Source organism: Thamnophis sirtalis, unplaced genomic scaffold (genome assembly GCF_051295495.1).
Source record: "Thamnophis sirtalis isolate CommonGarterSnake01/CBP01778 unplaced genomic scaffold, rThaSir2_p1.2 scaffold_4, whole genome shotgun sequence".
NCBI classification, from domain to species: Eukaryota; Metazoa; Chordata; class Lepidosauria; order Squamata; family Natricidae; genus Thamnophis; species Thamnophis sirtalis.
In genome coordinates this window covers 65,318,596-65,333,016 of record NW_028261384.1, presented here as the reverse complement: position 1 = coordinate 65,333,016, position 14,421 = coordinate 65,318,596, and the positions used below count along the sequence as shown (strand labels likewise).

General features: G+C 38.7%; 1 protein-coding gene across 4 annotated transcripts in view; it reads left to right on the top strand.

Annotated features, from left to right (window-relative positions):
* The window catches only part of NT5C3A (5'-nucleotidase, cytosolic IIIA), a 117,817-nt gene that overhangs the window by 86,289 nt on the left and 17,107 nt on the right, over positions 1-14,421 (top strand). For all 4 annotated transcript variants that reach the window (XM_087713065.1, XM_087713063.1, XM_087713064.1 and 1 more), the window contains 2 exons: positions 8,819-8,888; positions 9,357-9,403. In XM_087713065.1, coding sequence (XP_087569191.1) covers positions 8,819-8,888; positions 9,357-9,403 — 117 coding nt within the window. The remainder of the gene's footprint in view (positions 1-8,818; positions 8,889-9,356; positions 9,404-14,421) is intronic.

Genomic DNA, 14,421 nt, shown 5'->3' with positions numbered 1-14,421 from the left:
GAGATTTCCTAAACCCCATTGAATCCAGAGGAGGGAAGAGAGAGAGAGAGAGAGAGAGAGAGAGAGAGGTAGTGTGTGAGGAGGGCGGATTTCCTAAACTCCATTGAATCCAGAGGAGGGAAGAGAGAGAGAGAGAGAGAGAAAGAGGGAGTGTGTGAGGAGGGGGGGATTTCCTAAACCCCATTGAATCCAGAGGAGGGGGGAGAGAGAGAGAGAGAGAGAAAGAGGGAGTGTGTGAGGAGGGGGGATTTTCTAAGCCCCATTGAATCCAGAGAAGAAGAGAGAGAGAGGGGGAGGGAGGGAGGGAGGGAGTGTGTGCACAGGAGGGGGGATTTTCTAAAAGTCCCATTGAATCCAGAGGAGGAGTGTGTGTGTGTGTGTTTGTGAGAGAGAGAGAGAGACTATCACTAAGTGTTGTAGCTTATGATTCTTGATGAATGTATTCTATTTTATTTTTTTTATGTACACCGAAGACAAATTCCTTGTGTGTCCAATCACACTTGACTAATAAACTATTCTACTCTACTCTACTCTACTCTACTCTACTCTACTCTACTCTACTCTACTCATTTCTATTTCAATTCTAATAAGGAGTTTAGCTTCTCTCTCTTGAAAATGTAAGCTAGCATAATGCAAGCTAGCTTTAGCTTTCAAACAGTTCATTTAGTGACCAAAGTTACAATGGCATTGAAAAAAGTGACTGATGACCATTTTTCACACTTAGGGACCGTTTTTCACACTTAGCGACCGTTGAAGCATCCTCATGGTCACGTGATCAAAATTTTGATGTTTGGCAACAGATTCATATTTATGATGCTTTCAGTGTCCTGGGGTCATGTAATCGCCTTGTGTAACCTTTTGACAAAATATAAAAATTTTAATCAAGCCCCCCCCCGCCCCCGGTCAACGGTGTCCCTCTTTACCAATCTGAAAATCTGGTCACCTTATCATAGACCAAATCAGTTGCTTCCTGTTTTATTTGAAGCAGGATTATATTTACTAAGTAAACTACCATGCATGAACCAAAAACATCAATGAGTGCATTTTATATAATGACAACCCCCTATTTCCCTCAATCATCAGTACTTGATCTTGTGTGTGTGTGTGTGTGTGTGTGTGTGTGTGTGTGTATACATACATACATATATACACACACACACATAAATGTGTGTGTATGTGCAGAGAGAGAGTAAAACTATAATGTACTGTAATCGACTTTTCAAAGAGATGGTTCCATTTATATTTGAACTTACATCACATGAATCAGTTTGTCTTTGGTGTAATTATAGAATTGCAGTAAAGGACACATTTTTAGTAGCTTGATAAATCCCCAAATGAACAGATAGGTCATTAATTGTGAAGGAAACTGAAATGAAAAATATAGGCTGCATCTAGAGTTCTTTTAAGTTAAAAAATTGGATACTAACAGATACATACTTCCCTAAATTCAATTAGATATTTACATTTTTATCTTTTAACCATATTTTGAAAAGTCTTCCTTGGTTTATTTGTAGGCATCATTGTTATACAGGATATTGTACTTAGAAATTCCTTTACTTCAATAATCTATAGAGATTACTTCTGTATGCCTCTGCAAGACTTTCTGTCTAATTTATGCTACTTTTTAAATTAATTTGGAAAATAAAAACATCATTCCTTATCTCTGTTTCCAAGGATGAATCTGGGATCCGCATAAGATAAAAAGGCATTTTTGGAAAATGAAATAGTAAGTAGCTAGAGTCAAATGCTTAAGTGGAAAGTGTGCTTACTTCCAAGAAATAAGATAAAGTGAGAGCCTAATAGGGATTTTAGGTAGCAACTTCACAAACTTGTCTTCTGGAAAATGGTTCTTTTTTACTTGCCATGGCTTTCTGGTAAAAAAGATCAAGGATTTCTAAATTCAGCTTTACACCAAGATTTACAATCATACTGATAGTGGCTGGTTTACATGCACACTAAATAAATCCAGTCAAATATGTACTGGCTTAATATACTGCTTCTGCTTTTAAAATAACTCTTAAAGAATTAACATACTCAAAGACCTTCCCAGTTCAAGTGCAATGGTGAGTGTATAATAAACATATATATTTTAGTAGTCTGTATGTTGTTCACAGAGCCAATCTAGTGGTTAAGGCACTGTTGTAGAAACTAAAAGACTGTATGTTCTGGTTCCACCTTGGCATAAAGCCAACTGAGTGACCTTGTGCCAGTCATTCCCTCTCAGTCCTAGGAAGAAGGCAGTGTGGAAACCACTTCCAAAATCCTTGTCAAGATAACTGCAGTGTCTTGTCCATCTAGTTGCAAGAAATCAATCACAAAGATGCACAGAGATGTTATCATCTGATCTTAAATCTTCAAAACATTAATATTAAAAATTGAATAAAACAGTATAAACATGACAGTGGAACAATATAATCAATAATATCCCAAACACAAGGAGCAACCATAATCCACTCACAATTCAGGGGACTAAGATGATATCTTCCCCCAATCACTGAAGGCATCCTGCTTAATGAATGAATGACAGAGTTGGGTCTTGTCTAGAAACAGGAATATTATAGTATTAAAAGTAACTTTAAAAGGGTTATGATTTCTTACAGACCTTTCAGTTTTGCAATTAAAAGTCCCAACATAGGATGTTAATCACAGACTGGTAGAATCATCTCCAGCTGGCCATGATGATGCCAAAATAATATAAATTGGGCTATGATCTAACAGTACAAAGTCTACCTTTTTAAACATGTATTGCAAAGTTTCATGCCAATATTAAGAAGCACAATTTCCATTGTGACATTGTAATAGAGTCATTTGTTTTCCTGAGTGCTTCTGAGAGATTGCAATAATGGGTTGTCTCATCCATTCTGCTTAGAGACCACACTCTAAGCCTGTGGCCACACCCCGTCATTACCCTCTATGGCCCAGTTTCAGCTTGGTCTATACTTAGACAAAACATGTCAATTATATCAGGACTTCTTGCAGTCTCAGGAATAGGTTTTCATAACGATTTTAACGAATTTAGAGAGCTTCATAGTACCCTAGCCTGGTTAGAAAAATCAATTTAAAGAGTGATTTAGAGTTGCCTGGTTGCGCGGTCTTTTTTTAAAAAGCCACCATTTCCTCAAAAGCAATTGCGAGAGCCTCTGAAAATGCGCAAAGTCCCTGCCTAGTCTAGGCTAGGCATACCAGTTATTTTATTTGAGGCACCGATTCCCTGCCTAGGTTCGGCTAGGCAAACCCGTTTATTTAGGCACTTCAAATCTCAGCAGTTTCCTCCTGCCTGATGTTTTAGCCTCATCTCTGCTTACCTGGAAAGGCTTGGAGTCCCTGCCTAATTTTGACTAGGTATACTCACACGGCAGGCAGACAGCACCAGCAGCAGCAGCCTTGCTTGCTTAGAAACAAAATGGAGTACAGGGCTGCAGAACAAGGAGACAGGGCACTGCTTCCTAAAAGATCTTGTTCTGTGGAAACTTCAGATTCCAGGCAGTCAAAGTCAAGGTATAAGGCTTCCAGCAAGAAAGGGCATTCCAAGGCTTCTGAAAAAGATGCCAGCAGAAGGCAAAAGGCCTTGGAGAAACAATTTCTTAGGGCTGAGAGACAGCTGTCAGAAATTCAAACAGCTTCCACTCTGACAGAAGCAGCAGATTCCCGCCATTTTCAGGCTGAGCAATTGCCTCACTCGGGATGTAATACCAGAGGCTTGGTCAACATAGGGAGCAAGCGAGCACTCTTTTCACTTGCTTGTCAAACCTGCAATGCAGCTGAAGTAAACCCCTTTTTCTGTCCATGAGGGAGAGCAAATCTCCAGTGTTAGAAGGCCAGTCCCAGAGGTTACCTCTACACCCACTGCAGCTGGGCTTTGCCAAGAGGACTCTTTAATGTCTTTCTTGCCTGGAGATATAAAATTATTGATTTCCCAGGCTATTTCTCAGGGAGTTACTGCAGCACTGCAGCAATCTATTACCCAGATAGCCATGCTCCCTCAGCCATCTACCAGCCTCCAACAAGGTCCCCAGTTAACAGGAGCCCTGTTCCACTGGCGTGGGACACAATCTCACAATCCCGCTTCTGACAGTAAGGATTCACTTCTTCTTGATGAGGGCCAAAGGGATGCAGATATTTCAGAGGATGAGGGTTTAACCCCAGATATCCAGGCCTTCACCTGGCTGTTTCCCTGATATCTTTAAGTCACTTTCACATAAAGCAAAGATAACATCTGGCATGGGAGCTGATCCCATTCCAAGAATCTTGGGCCTCAGTTTGAACACTTTTTCTCTGAGCCAGCCATAGAACAGGAGGATATTCCTGCACCACAATCCTTTGTAGATGGAGTGCACAAACAATAGGTACAGTCAGGTTCATTTTTGACCCCAAGCCGAAATGACAGACATTTTTACAATTTGGCTCCCAACCTGGCTGATACTCTGGAGATACCCAAAGTAGATGATCCTGTGGCGTCCATTGTCTCTTCCTCCCTTTTGTCAGAAGACATAGCAGAAGGGCTCAAGGCTGAGGATAAAAAGGTGGGATTAACATTGCACAATACACACCAATGTTCAGCCTGGGCGATCAAAGCAGCCTCTGCAGTTTCCTTTTTTAATCAGACCTCGCTGCTTCGTCTTCACCAGATGCAACAAAGAATTCCACCGCATGAGGCCAGGCTCCAATAGAACCTCAACAAATTAATTGCAGCTACTCAATTCTCGGTGTATGCCACCCTAAATACGGCAAAGTATGCCTCCAGAGCTCTTTTATCATCCATTACATCTAGGAGGATGTGTTGGCTTCGCCATTGGCAGGCTGATTCCAAATCCAAATGGAGGCTAGCCTCTGCCCCCTATATAGGTGGCACGCTATTTGGGGAGGCCCTAGACCTGATCCTTATTGAAAATAAGGACAAAAGGAAGGTTCTTCCATCATCGTTTAGGCGGAAAGATTGACGTCCCTCACCATACTACCGCAAGCCTTCCTTTTGGCCAACTGAATCGGCATTCCCCTAGCCCCAGAGGTTCTTGCCTCAGAGTTCTGAATGCCAGCCAGACAGAGCGGGGTTTCACAACCATCCCAGGCAACAGTTCCAAGCCAAACGGCCCTTTCGTGGAGCACGAGGTTGCTCCTTTCATAGACCAAGATGACTTCCAAACCAAGCCTCCCATATGCGGCCGATTACGTCTATTTGCAGCCCAATGGGATACGACAACAACAGATAATTGGTTACTCAACTCAGTGAGGTTAGGCCTCAGTCTGGAATTCCTTTCCACACCCTGAATTTCTTTATTCATTGCTCTGTCTTGAAGAACAACGAAAAGCAAGGTCTCATGGAGACTGCCATCCAATCCCTGTTGCATATTCAGGCCATCGAGGCGGTCCTGAAAAGCCAAAGATAACAGGGATTTTTCTCCATTCTCTTTGTTGTTCCAAAGAATTCGGAGGAGGAGAGAGGCTATTTTATATCTAAAAAGACTGAATGCAATCTGATCTATAGAAGGTTCAACATGCATTCCCTCCAATCCATCCTAGAGGGGATTCGGGACGGTGACTACCTTGCTTCTATTGATTTGGTGGAGGACTACTTCCATGTGCCAATTATTCCGGCCCATCGCCAGTTCCTACGCTTTTGTTACAGAGGAACTCATTTCCAATATTCGGCATTGGCTTTTGGCCTTGTGTCGGTGCCCAGAACCTGGCAGCACTGGCAGCCTACTTCAGGTCAATACCTGTACATCTCCAATGCTATTTGGACTACATACTTATCCAGGCATCCTCACTCAGGAGAGCGACAGAGGACTTACAAACCACCATCAAGGTCTTGCAAGATCACAGCTTCTCCGTCAACTTCCAAAAGAGTCATCTGCTTCTTACCACATGACTATTGCATCTGGGAGCAGTGATCGACATCACGTTAGGTGAAGTGTTTCTGTCACAGGGTCACAAGGACAGCCTAATATCCCTTGTTCAAAGGATACAAAAGGAGTACACGGTTCCCATCACCCTCCTGGCTTGGCTATTGGGAAAATGATGTTGTGCATTTCTATAGTTCCCTAGGCAAGACTACACGCCAGGCCCCTTCACTGGTTTCTGCTCCCATTCCAGCAGGCCTGCAGCAGCAACTCCCAGACCAGGGTTTGGGTCCATCCAACAGTCCCTCCGATGGTGGACATCCCCAGCCCTACACAAGGGATGTGCCTTCAAAGAACCCAGCTGCATCACGATAACATCGGATGCCAGTCTATTCTGCTGGGGCGCCCATCTCCAGTCTCACATGGTCCAGGGTCATTGGTCTCAGGAAGACCTGCACAATCTCAATTGGCTGAAGCTTCAGGTGGCACATTTGGTCCTTCGACAATTCAAGGACATAATCCAAGGACAACATGTTCTCCTTCTTATTGACAATGTGACTACCAAAGCTCATATCAACCATCAGGAAAGCACCCATTTCAGGGTCCTCTTGAAAGAAGCAAAACAGTTGGGTATGTGGGCAGAGGAACACTTCTCAAAGTGGAGGACATCATGGGAGCAGCAAATGTGCAGGCGGACTGCCTCAGCAGATCCACAATAGACCACTTACATCAGGACCTCTTCAGGGACCTGTCCAAGAGATTTGGTCAGCCTGTTGTGGATCTGTTCGCCTCCCTAACAAATGCTCAACTACCACAATATTTCACCAGGTTTGTAACACCGGGAACAGAGGGGACCAATGTTCTCTGCAAACCGTGGCCCAGGGAATTGCTGTATGCCTTCCCCCCTCTTCCCCTCATCCCAGGAGTCATTCGGAAGGTACTGAAAGACCTTCCACAGGGCCCAGGAGATCAGGAGTTCCACAGGGCCCAGGAGATCATTCTGCCAGACTTCTGCCCAGGGCCATCTCATGCTCTGGAGAAGAAATGGCACACCTTGGATGTGAGGAGGGCCTTGCAAATTTACATCAGGAGGACTTCCTCTACTAGAAAGACTGAGTTACTGTTTGTGTCTTTCCACCCTGCATCGATGGGCTCCAAGGTAACTCCATCGACAATTTGCCGTTGGCTGAAAACTTGCATTGCTAAGGCCTATGACGTTCAGGCTTTACCAGTTCCCAGAGGGGTGATTGCGCACTCTACCAGAAGTGCAGTAACAACAACATGCGCTACGCAAGCATCCATCGAAGAAATCAGCAGAGCAGCGACATGGGCTTCTCCTTTGCCCTTTATTTACCATTACAAATTTGCTTCGGCAGAAGCATCCTTTGGACGGAGGGTCCTGAAAGAGTGCATGAACAGAACAAACGAGACAACCCATTCTTGTACTCTCCCAGACTTACTCAGAGAAAGGGTGTCTCAGGTAGGACCAACACCCCTTCCCCATTGACCGCAGCACTGGGTGCTCTTGTAGACTTGTCATTGCTTTTTATTTTATCACACTATCTTTGAAAATAACAAAGATACAGGTATTGTTAAAAGTCAGATTTTTAAGGGAGTATATTTTTAAAATAGTTTCTACAATGGTGCCTTAACCACTAGTTTGGCTCTTGGAACAACATATAACATATAAACTAATATATATATATATTAATATATATAAATATATAATATTTATATATTATATATATAAATATATATATAATATAAACTAATATATATATATGCTTATAAAATTCAATTTATTTCAAATTCTCTTACATCATAATTTACCTACAAAATTCATCTCAATTTTTTTGATAGAAACAAAAAAATTCTATATTTCTTTTCTTTTTTTATTGAAAATGTTACTTTTTTTAAAAAAAGGCAATGTTCCAATTGGTAACACAATTATTAGATTTAAACACTTATTTATTAATCTAGGTGTGATTAGACCATAATCTTAATTTAAAAAAAAAAACATTTACAGATCTTTATATAGTGGAAGGAAAAGTTGGTTAGGCACTTTTAGAGTTTTAGAAAAGCCTAAAAAGTCATTCCCTCTCCTCAAGAATTGCTAAAAAACAATATTCCAAAATATGACACAACAAGAGTATTAAACATTTCCATATAGTGTTGCTTTCCATTAAATCAATCCTCCAAAGTAAATCATAAGAAAACAGCTTCATACCAAGTGAATCAGACTGAACAATCTTCAAGTCATACAAAGCTCTTCCTTTGATATTCTGCGCAGATCCTTAATTTGCTAAAATGCTATTGTAATATTTGCCAAAATTTATTATAATACATAATCGCTAAATTTCTATGGATATTCTCAATCATCCAGGCCATGGTTGTCCCAAAGGTGCTTTTTCAAGAGACAACTGGGTTTTCTTGTTTTTCTTTGAAGATGTTTCACTTCTCATCCAAGAATCTTCTTCAGCTCTGAAGAAGCTGAAGAAGCTTCTTGGATTCTTCAGAGCCGAAGAAGATTCTTGGATAAGAAGCAAAATGTCTTGAAAGAAAAACCAAAAACTCCAGTTGCCTCTTGAAAAAGCATCTTTGGGTATAATACATAATGCAACTTTTTTTCAACTAACCATAGCCCAGCATCTGAATTCTAAACTATTACTCTTAATTAAGATTTTCTGAAACATCAGCTTCCTTAAAACAGTTTGCTGTTTTAGAAAACTATAGTTAATGCTGATCCCAGTTCATGATTTTAGGAAACTATAGTTAATGATGATCCCAGTTCATCATGGCTCAAATACGACTCCAAATGTGATAAGTTAAAAACTGAAACAAAAGCTTCAATACACTTAAAATTAAATGAGAGCACAGCCTATTAATATTTAGAACACTGATTTTTCTTTTTAATTTTACATTTTAAATATTTAGTTTTTTTTATATTCATGATATATTTCTTTATATATTCTTTACAGATAATTACAGACTTTGATATGACGTTAAGTAGGTTTACCCATAATGGCAAAAGATGCCCCACATGTCATAGTGAGTATTCTATATTGCTTGTAAAAAATTTCATATCTCCAGGAACTCAAGAAAACCTATGACTGAAAACATATAGTAAAAGGAAAAAAAATTGAATTTTCCTTCTAGTGCATTATTTGGTCTAGTTGTGATATGTTACATTTTTAACTATTGTTTATCACCATTATAGTCTTCTAGATTCCGTGCAGTCGATTATAGTATAAATGATGCCATTTGAATAAGGACATTGGGGGAAAAAATGTAGTCAAAGCTAATTTCCTTTCATGAATTTGGGTATGTCATGTAGGCTAAGACTTGAATGCCATTATTTTAAAAATAACTTTAACCAATAGTAATGTTAAAGTTGGAGATTTTGCCTTATTTTAAATGGGTTACAAATATTATACTGGTAGATGGGTAAATTAAAAGTTTGCATTGTTTGATTTGTACATACTCATTGTTTCTCAAACCCTTTTGAACATGTTCCAGATATCATTGACAACTGTAATCTCATTACAGAGGAATGTCGCACAAAGGTAATTTAAAACTGATAAGTTTGTTTCCTGTATTCATTATCAATTCCTACTGTTATGTATATTCATTTTGTACTTTGCATAGAATTGTCATGAAGTATAGTTAAATTGTAGCATTTAGGGTCCTGAGGCTGAAGATGAAAGAAAGTAATCCACCCACGGATAGCTAAACCAACCAAAGTTTATTGAACTATATAGCAATAGCAGTAGACTTATATACCGCTTCATAGGCCTTTCAGGCCTCTCTAAGCGGTTTACAGAGAGTCAGCATATTGCCCCCAACAATCTGGGTCCTCATTTTACCCACCTCGGAAGGATGGAAGGCTGAGTCAACCCTGAGCCGGTGAGATTTGAACCGCTGACCTGCTGATCTAGCAGTAGCCTGCAGTGCTGCATTTTAACCACTGCGCCACCTTGGCTCAGTGGTTAAAATGCTTCTATCTATGGAACTAAGCATTCCATAGACAGAAGAATCAACAGCAAAATTATTAATCATGAAACATCATTCTTATAGTGTTTGCAGCTTCTTAGCTCTACCTACTTTACGTGTTATATCATTATTGGCTAACAAGTCTCCAAGGCACAATAATTGGTTAGTCCTTACATCATAGTGTTCGTGAGAATGTGCATGTTTTCACACACTGAATAAATCAAGTGTTATCAAATAAGTGAATAAAATGTTGCAGGTTATACTTTGTTTCATCATCCTGTGTCCTTGATCATGCCTGGGAACACTGCAAGCAAAGAATAGCTGACAGGCAAATATTTTCTGCAGATTGCTGCAGTTTGTACTTACACGTGTAACCTCAGTTCTAAGGAACATCCAAATGATTCACTGTAAAAACCCTACATTTCCTCGCTTTTTGTTTTTAATGATGAAAAAAGAGATTTTTCAAGAGCATGCATTTGAATCACATTCAAAGTAGGTGCAGGAGACTTGCGAAACATGGCAAAAAAATAAAGGATCACATTGCATACAGCAACAGCAAAGTATAAGTAATGCGATTATGTTCACACTATAGAAAAACAATTGTTTTAACCAAGAAATATCAGGTAACCAATTAGTTAACCAAGCATAAGGAGAAAATTCATCATGTACGTTATTTTTTATAGAAGCTTGTAAATTAGCTAATTCATCTTCAATAGTTTTATTAAGTGAATGAAAATACACAGCACAAGCATGTTGACCAACTAAGCTGCAAAATCCCCCTTGACGAGCTAGCAAATAGTCTATAGCAAAGCGTTGTTGAATTAAATCTTGATTAAGTTTTTCAATTTCGTTTTGCAAATCTCTAATAATTGCAGCAGTAGCATTAATAGATTTCTCTAATCGACATGTGAGACCTAGAATAGAATATCTATTTTCTTGAGCTATTATTCCTGGGTATGATCCCAAAGTAATAGTTCCAGTTATGGCTCCAACTAATGCACGTCCAAAAGTAGGCAATGAAGAAAATTGAGTATCAATAATAACTTCATCAGAACATTTTGATCCTAAGGCTGCACGTCTTTTTCGAGTTGATAAACTTCCGGAAACACCCACTTGTACAGGTAAAGACAAATATCCAATGGCAGCACATTGATAGTTCTGAGGGTGAACGTTAGTTGCATATTTTTCAAAGAAAAACCACATTGCAGGATCTTTCAATTGCCATCCAGCACAGACTGATCTACCTGTTCCAATATTAGAAGAGTCAGTTTGAAAAATAGGAAAATTTTCAGGATACATATCAAGTGTTATAACCTTGTGATGTTTTAATGGTACCTCATAACCAATATTTCTGAGTACAATAACTATAATTCCCTACTTTATCTAAAATACATTTAGCTTTTAGGTAATCAGACCATTGATTAAGCCAATTATGATGAGCATGACAACAAAAACATAAGCCTCTAATAAATTGATTAATCTGAATATAATTCCATCTAACTAAATTTAATTCATGTGGAGGAATAGAAAATAACCAAGAAGAAGAAATAAGTTGGAATTGTGAAACAATGAAAGCAGAAGAATTAATTAGATTAGGAATAAAAGCAACTTGACCAAGAGCCATAGGAGGTTCATAATATAAAGTTATATTACGACCATGAATCAAAAACATATATTGAACATGACAAATCCAAAGATTGGGATTAAGAGGAAAAGCAGGAGTTGTCTCTGAGTTAGTAGAAACTGGAAAGAAAAAGAAAAAGAGAAAACAATACATGAGAAAAAAGGATTTTTTCAATTGAGGTTGATCTTCAATGTGATTCCAAGGCAACATTGGAAGATGTTGCATCCTTGGATTTTTCATTTGTTTTTCCATGATAAGGACGAACACACCGGCCTGGAATCCACACAGCTTGCTTTGTTTGCAAATCTTCAACTGCAGCGTAACCACGTCCAACTTATAACCATGATCAACTTATAACCTGGGGACGTCTGAAAATGAAACTTGACTGGAATAGCTGAAAAATAATCTAGAAAAGTTAAGTAATTTCATGCATAAAGAGCGATAGAGATCAAATTTTGAATCTTTCTCAAATTTAAGGGACCAGATTCAGTTTTTACTAATTTAGTTAATGTAGCTTTGAATGTATGATGAGCTCGCTCAATTATAGCTTGCCCTTGAGAATTGTAAGGAATTCCATGTATCAATTGAATGTTCCATTGTTGATAAAAAGAATTAAAGTCCTTGCTAGTATACGCAGGACCATTGTCAGTTTTTAATTGAATTGGTCGGCCCATTATGGAAAAAGCAGAAAGACAATGAGACATTGCATCAAGTGTGCTCATGTCTAGCAGCAGTGACCCATAAAAAATGAGAATATGTATCAATGGATGCATGTAAATAAGTGTATGGTTTAAAGGTAGCAAATTGTGTGACATCCATTTGCCAAATTTGATTAGCTTTTGTTCCTTGAGGATTTACTCCCATAGGAAAAGGAACAGCAAATTGTTGAGAAGAAGTACATCCTCGAACAATGTCATGAGCCTGAGACATAGGAACAGAAAATTGTTTAGCCAAAGATTTAGCATTTTGATGAAAATATGAATGACTAGCAACAGGATCTGAAAGAAGAGTTGTAACTTCTTTGAGAGTCTCATCAGCTCGTCTATTTCCTTCCGTCAAAGGATTTTGAAAAGGAGAATGGCTCCTAATGTGCTCAACATATAAAGGAAAGACACGTTCTTCCAAAACATGTTTTAAAGATAAAATAAAGACAAAAGATTAATGTCAGGAGAAATAGCACAATAAGCATAAGGAAGAGATTGCATTGCAAGAAAAACATATTTGGTATCAACAATAAGTTAATAGGCTGCTCAGAAAATAATCTCAGAGCCAAAATAACAGCTGCCAAGTCAGAACGTTGGGCAGATGTCTGAACAGAAGTGAATTTAGAAAACCATTGTTGACCATCCGTCCAAACCACAACTCCATGAGTGGGTGATCCATCTGTGAATAGTGTTAAAGCTTCAGGAAGAGGAGAACGAGTAAAAATAGAAGAAAATGAAAGATTGTGTATTTGTAATAACTATTCTAGCATCTTTAGGTAAAGAATATTGAATATCACCAAAGTAGTGTGCACAGGCAATTTGATATGAATTAGAAACGGTCATCAAATGTTCATGTTCAGGTTTAGTACGAGTGAAAGCTATTCCATCCAGGTCATGACCTATTAATTGCAAAGATCTTGGTCGTGCTTTCATAATCAATTCTTCTAAAGCCTGTTGATACGGAAAAATATTTCTAGGGGGAGAGGCAGACAAATTCAACCATTCATGAATATGAATCACTTTTTCATCCAAAATAGAATAAAGACATCCAGTAGGTAGAGGTGAAGTAGGAAAAATTGCTAACCATAGTTTCTTAACTATAGAAACAATTCTAGCAACATATCTCAATTTAAGTTTATTTAGAATATCCTGGAGACATTTCTTTTGCAAAACAATAAGCGAAACTAAATCTCCAGGATGTTTGGAACCTTTTAATAGAGAGAAAGACAGTAAGCAAAACCATGTTACCTCTTTTTTCTTTATCCTGTAACTGTAAAGGAAAATTAAAACAAACACATCCTGTTTAATAAGAAAGAACAGGCTAAAAGTTACTTTTGCACTTAGGAAATTCTGTACAATGGTAGTCAACCACCACTAGATGGCGTTGAACGACAATCTTTCTGAAAATTACCTGATTTTCCACACTTGAAACAATTCCCTAAAAACAATTCCCTAAAGGCTTTCTTTTCTTTTCTGAATTGCTTCCAATCTTGAGGTATCACAGAATAACCATTCTTAATTCCTTCCAAAGGACCTCTAGTAAAATTTCCAGTAATTCCATAATCAGAAATAGCCTTTTTTAACTCCCTTAAAATCTGAAATGGCAAACCTTCCCATTCAGCAATCTGTTGTCCAGGCTGTGGTCCTGGTTGATACTGTATCGGACACACACACAACAATTCAGCTAACTCTTCTCCAGAAATAGTAACATCCGATTTAAAACTTTCTACCATTTTCTGAAAAGCAGACTTTTGGAGAATATTAGCAGAAGGAGGGGGGAAAGGAGAAAGAGAAAGAGGAGGAGAGATAGGAGGAGGGGAAGGAGGAGGCTTTAACACAATGTCAGAAGAAGCAGAAGGTGTTACTTCAGCCTTAGACTTAAGATCAAAAGACGAAATTTCTTGTTCATACACTGGAGGAAAGATCACAGTAGAAGAATGTTGAGAGGGGTGAAATGATAAGAAAGAAACAGAATCCTCTTTCTGACCAAACATTTCTATAGCATAATGACACAAATGCCAAGCATGTAAAATATCTACATCTTTCCTCGGCTCAGAATGCAAAACCCTGCCAACCTTTTCACAATCTGACAACTTCAGAGAGCCTTTTGCAGGATAGAAAGGACAACTCCCGGACCAGCCGAAAAAGAGCCTTTTGTGAAATAGATAACTCAGACTTCTTAAGAAGATAACCCAACTCATTAACATGCTTCCTTTGTTCCTGAGAAAGCGAAGATCCCATATTTACAGAAATCTTATAAAGT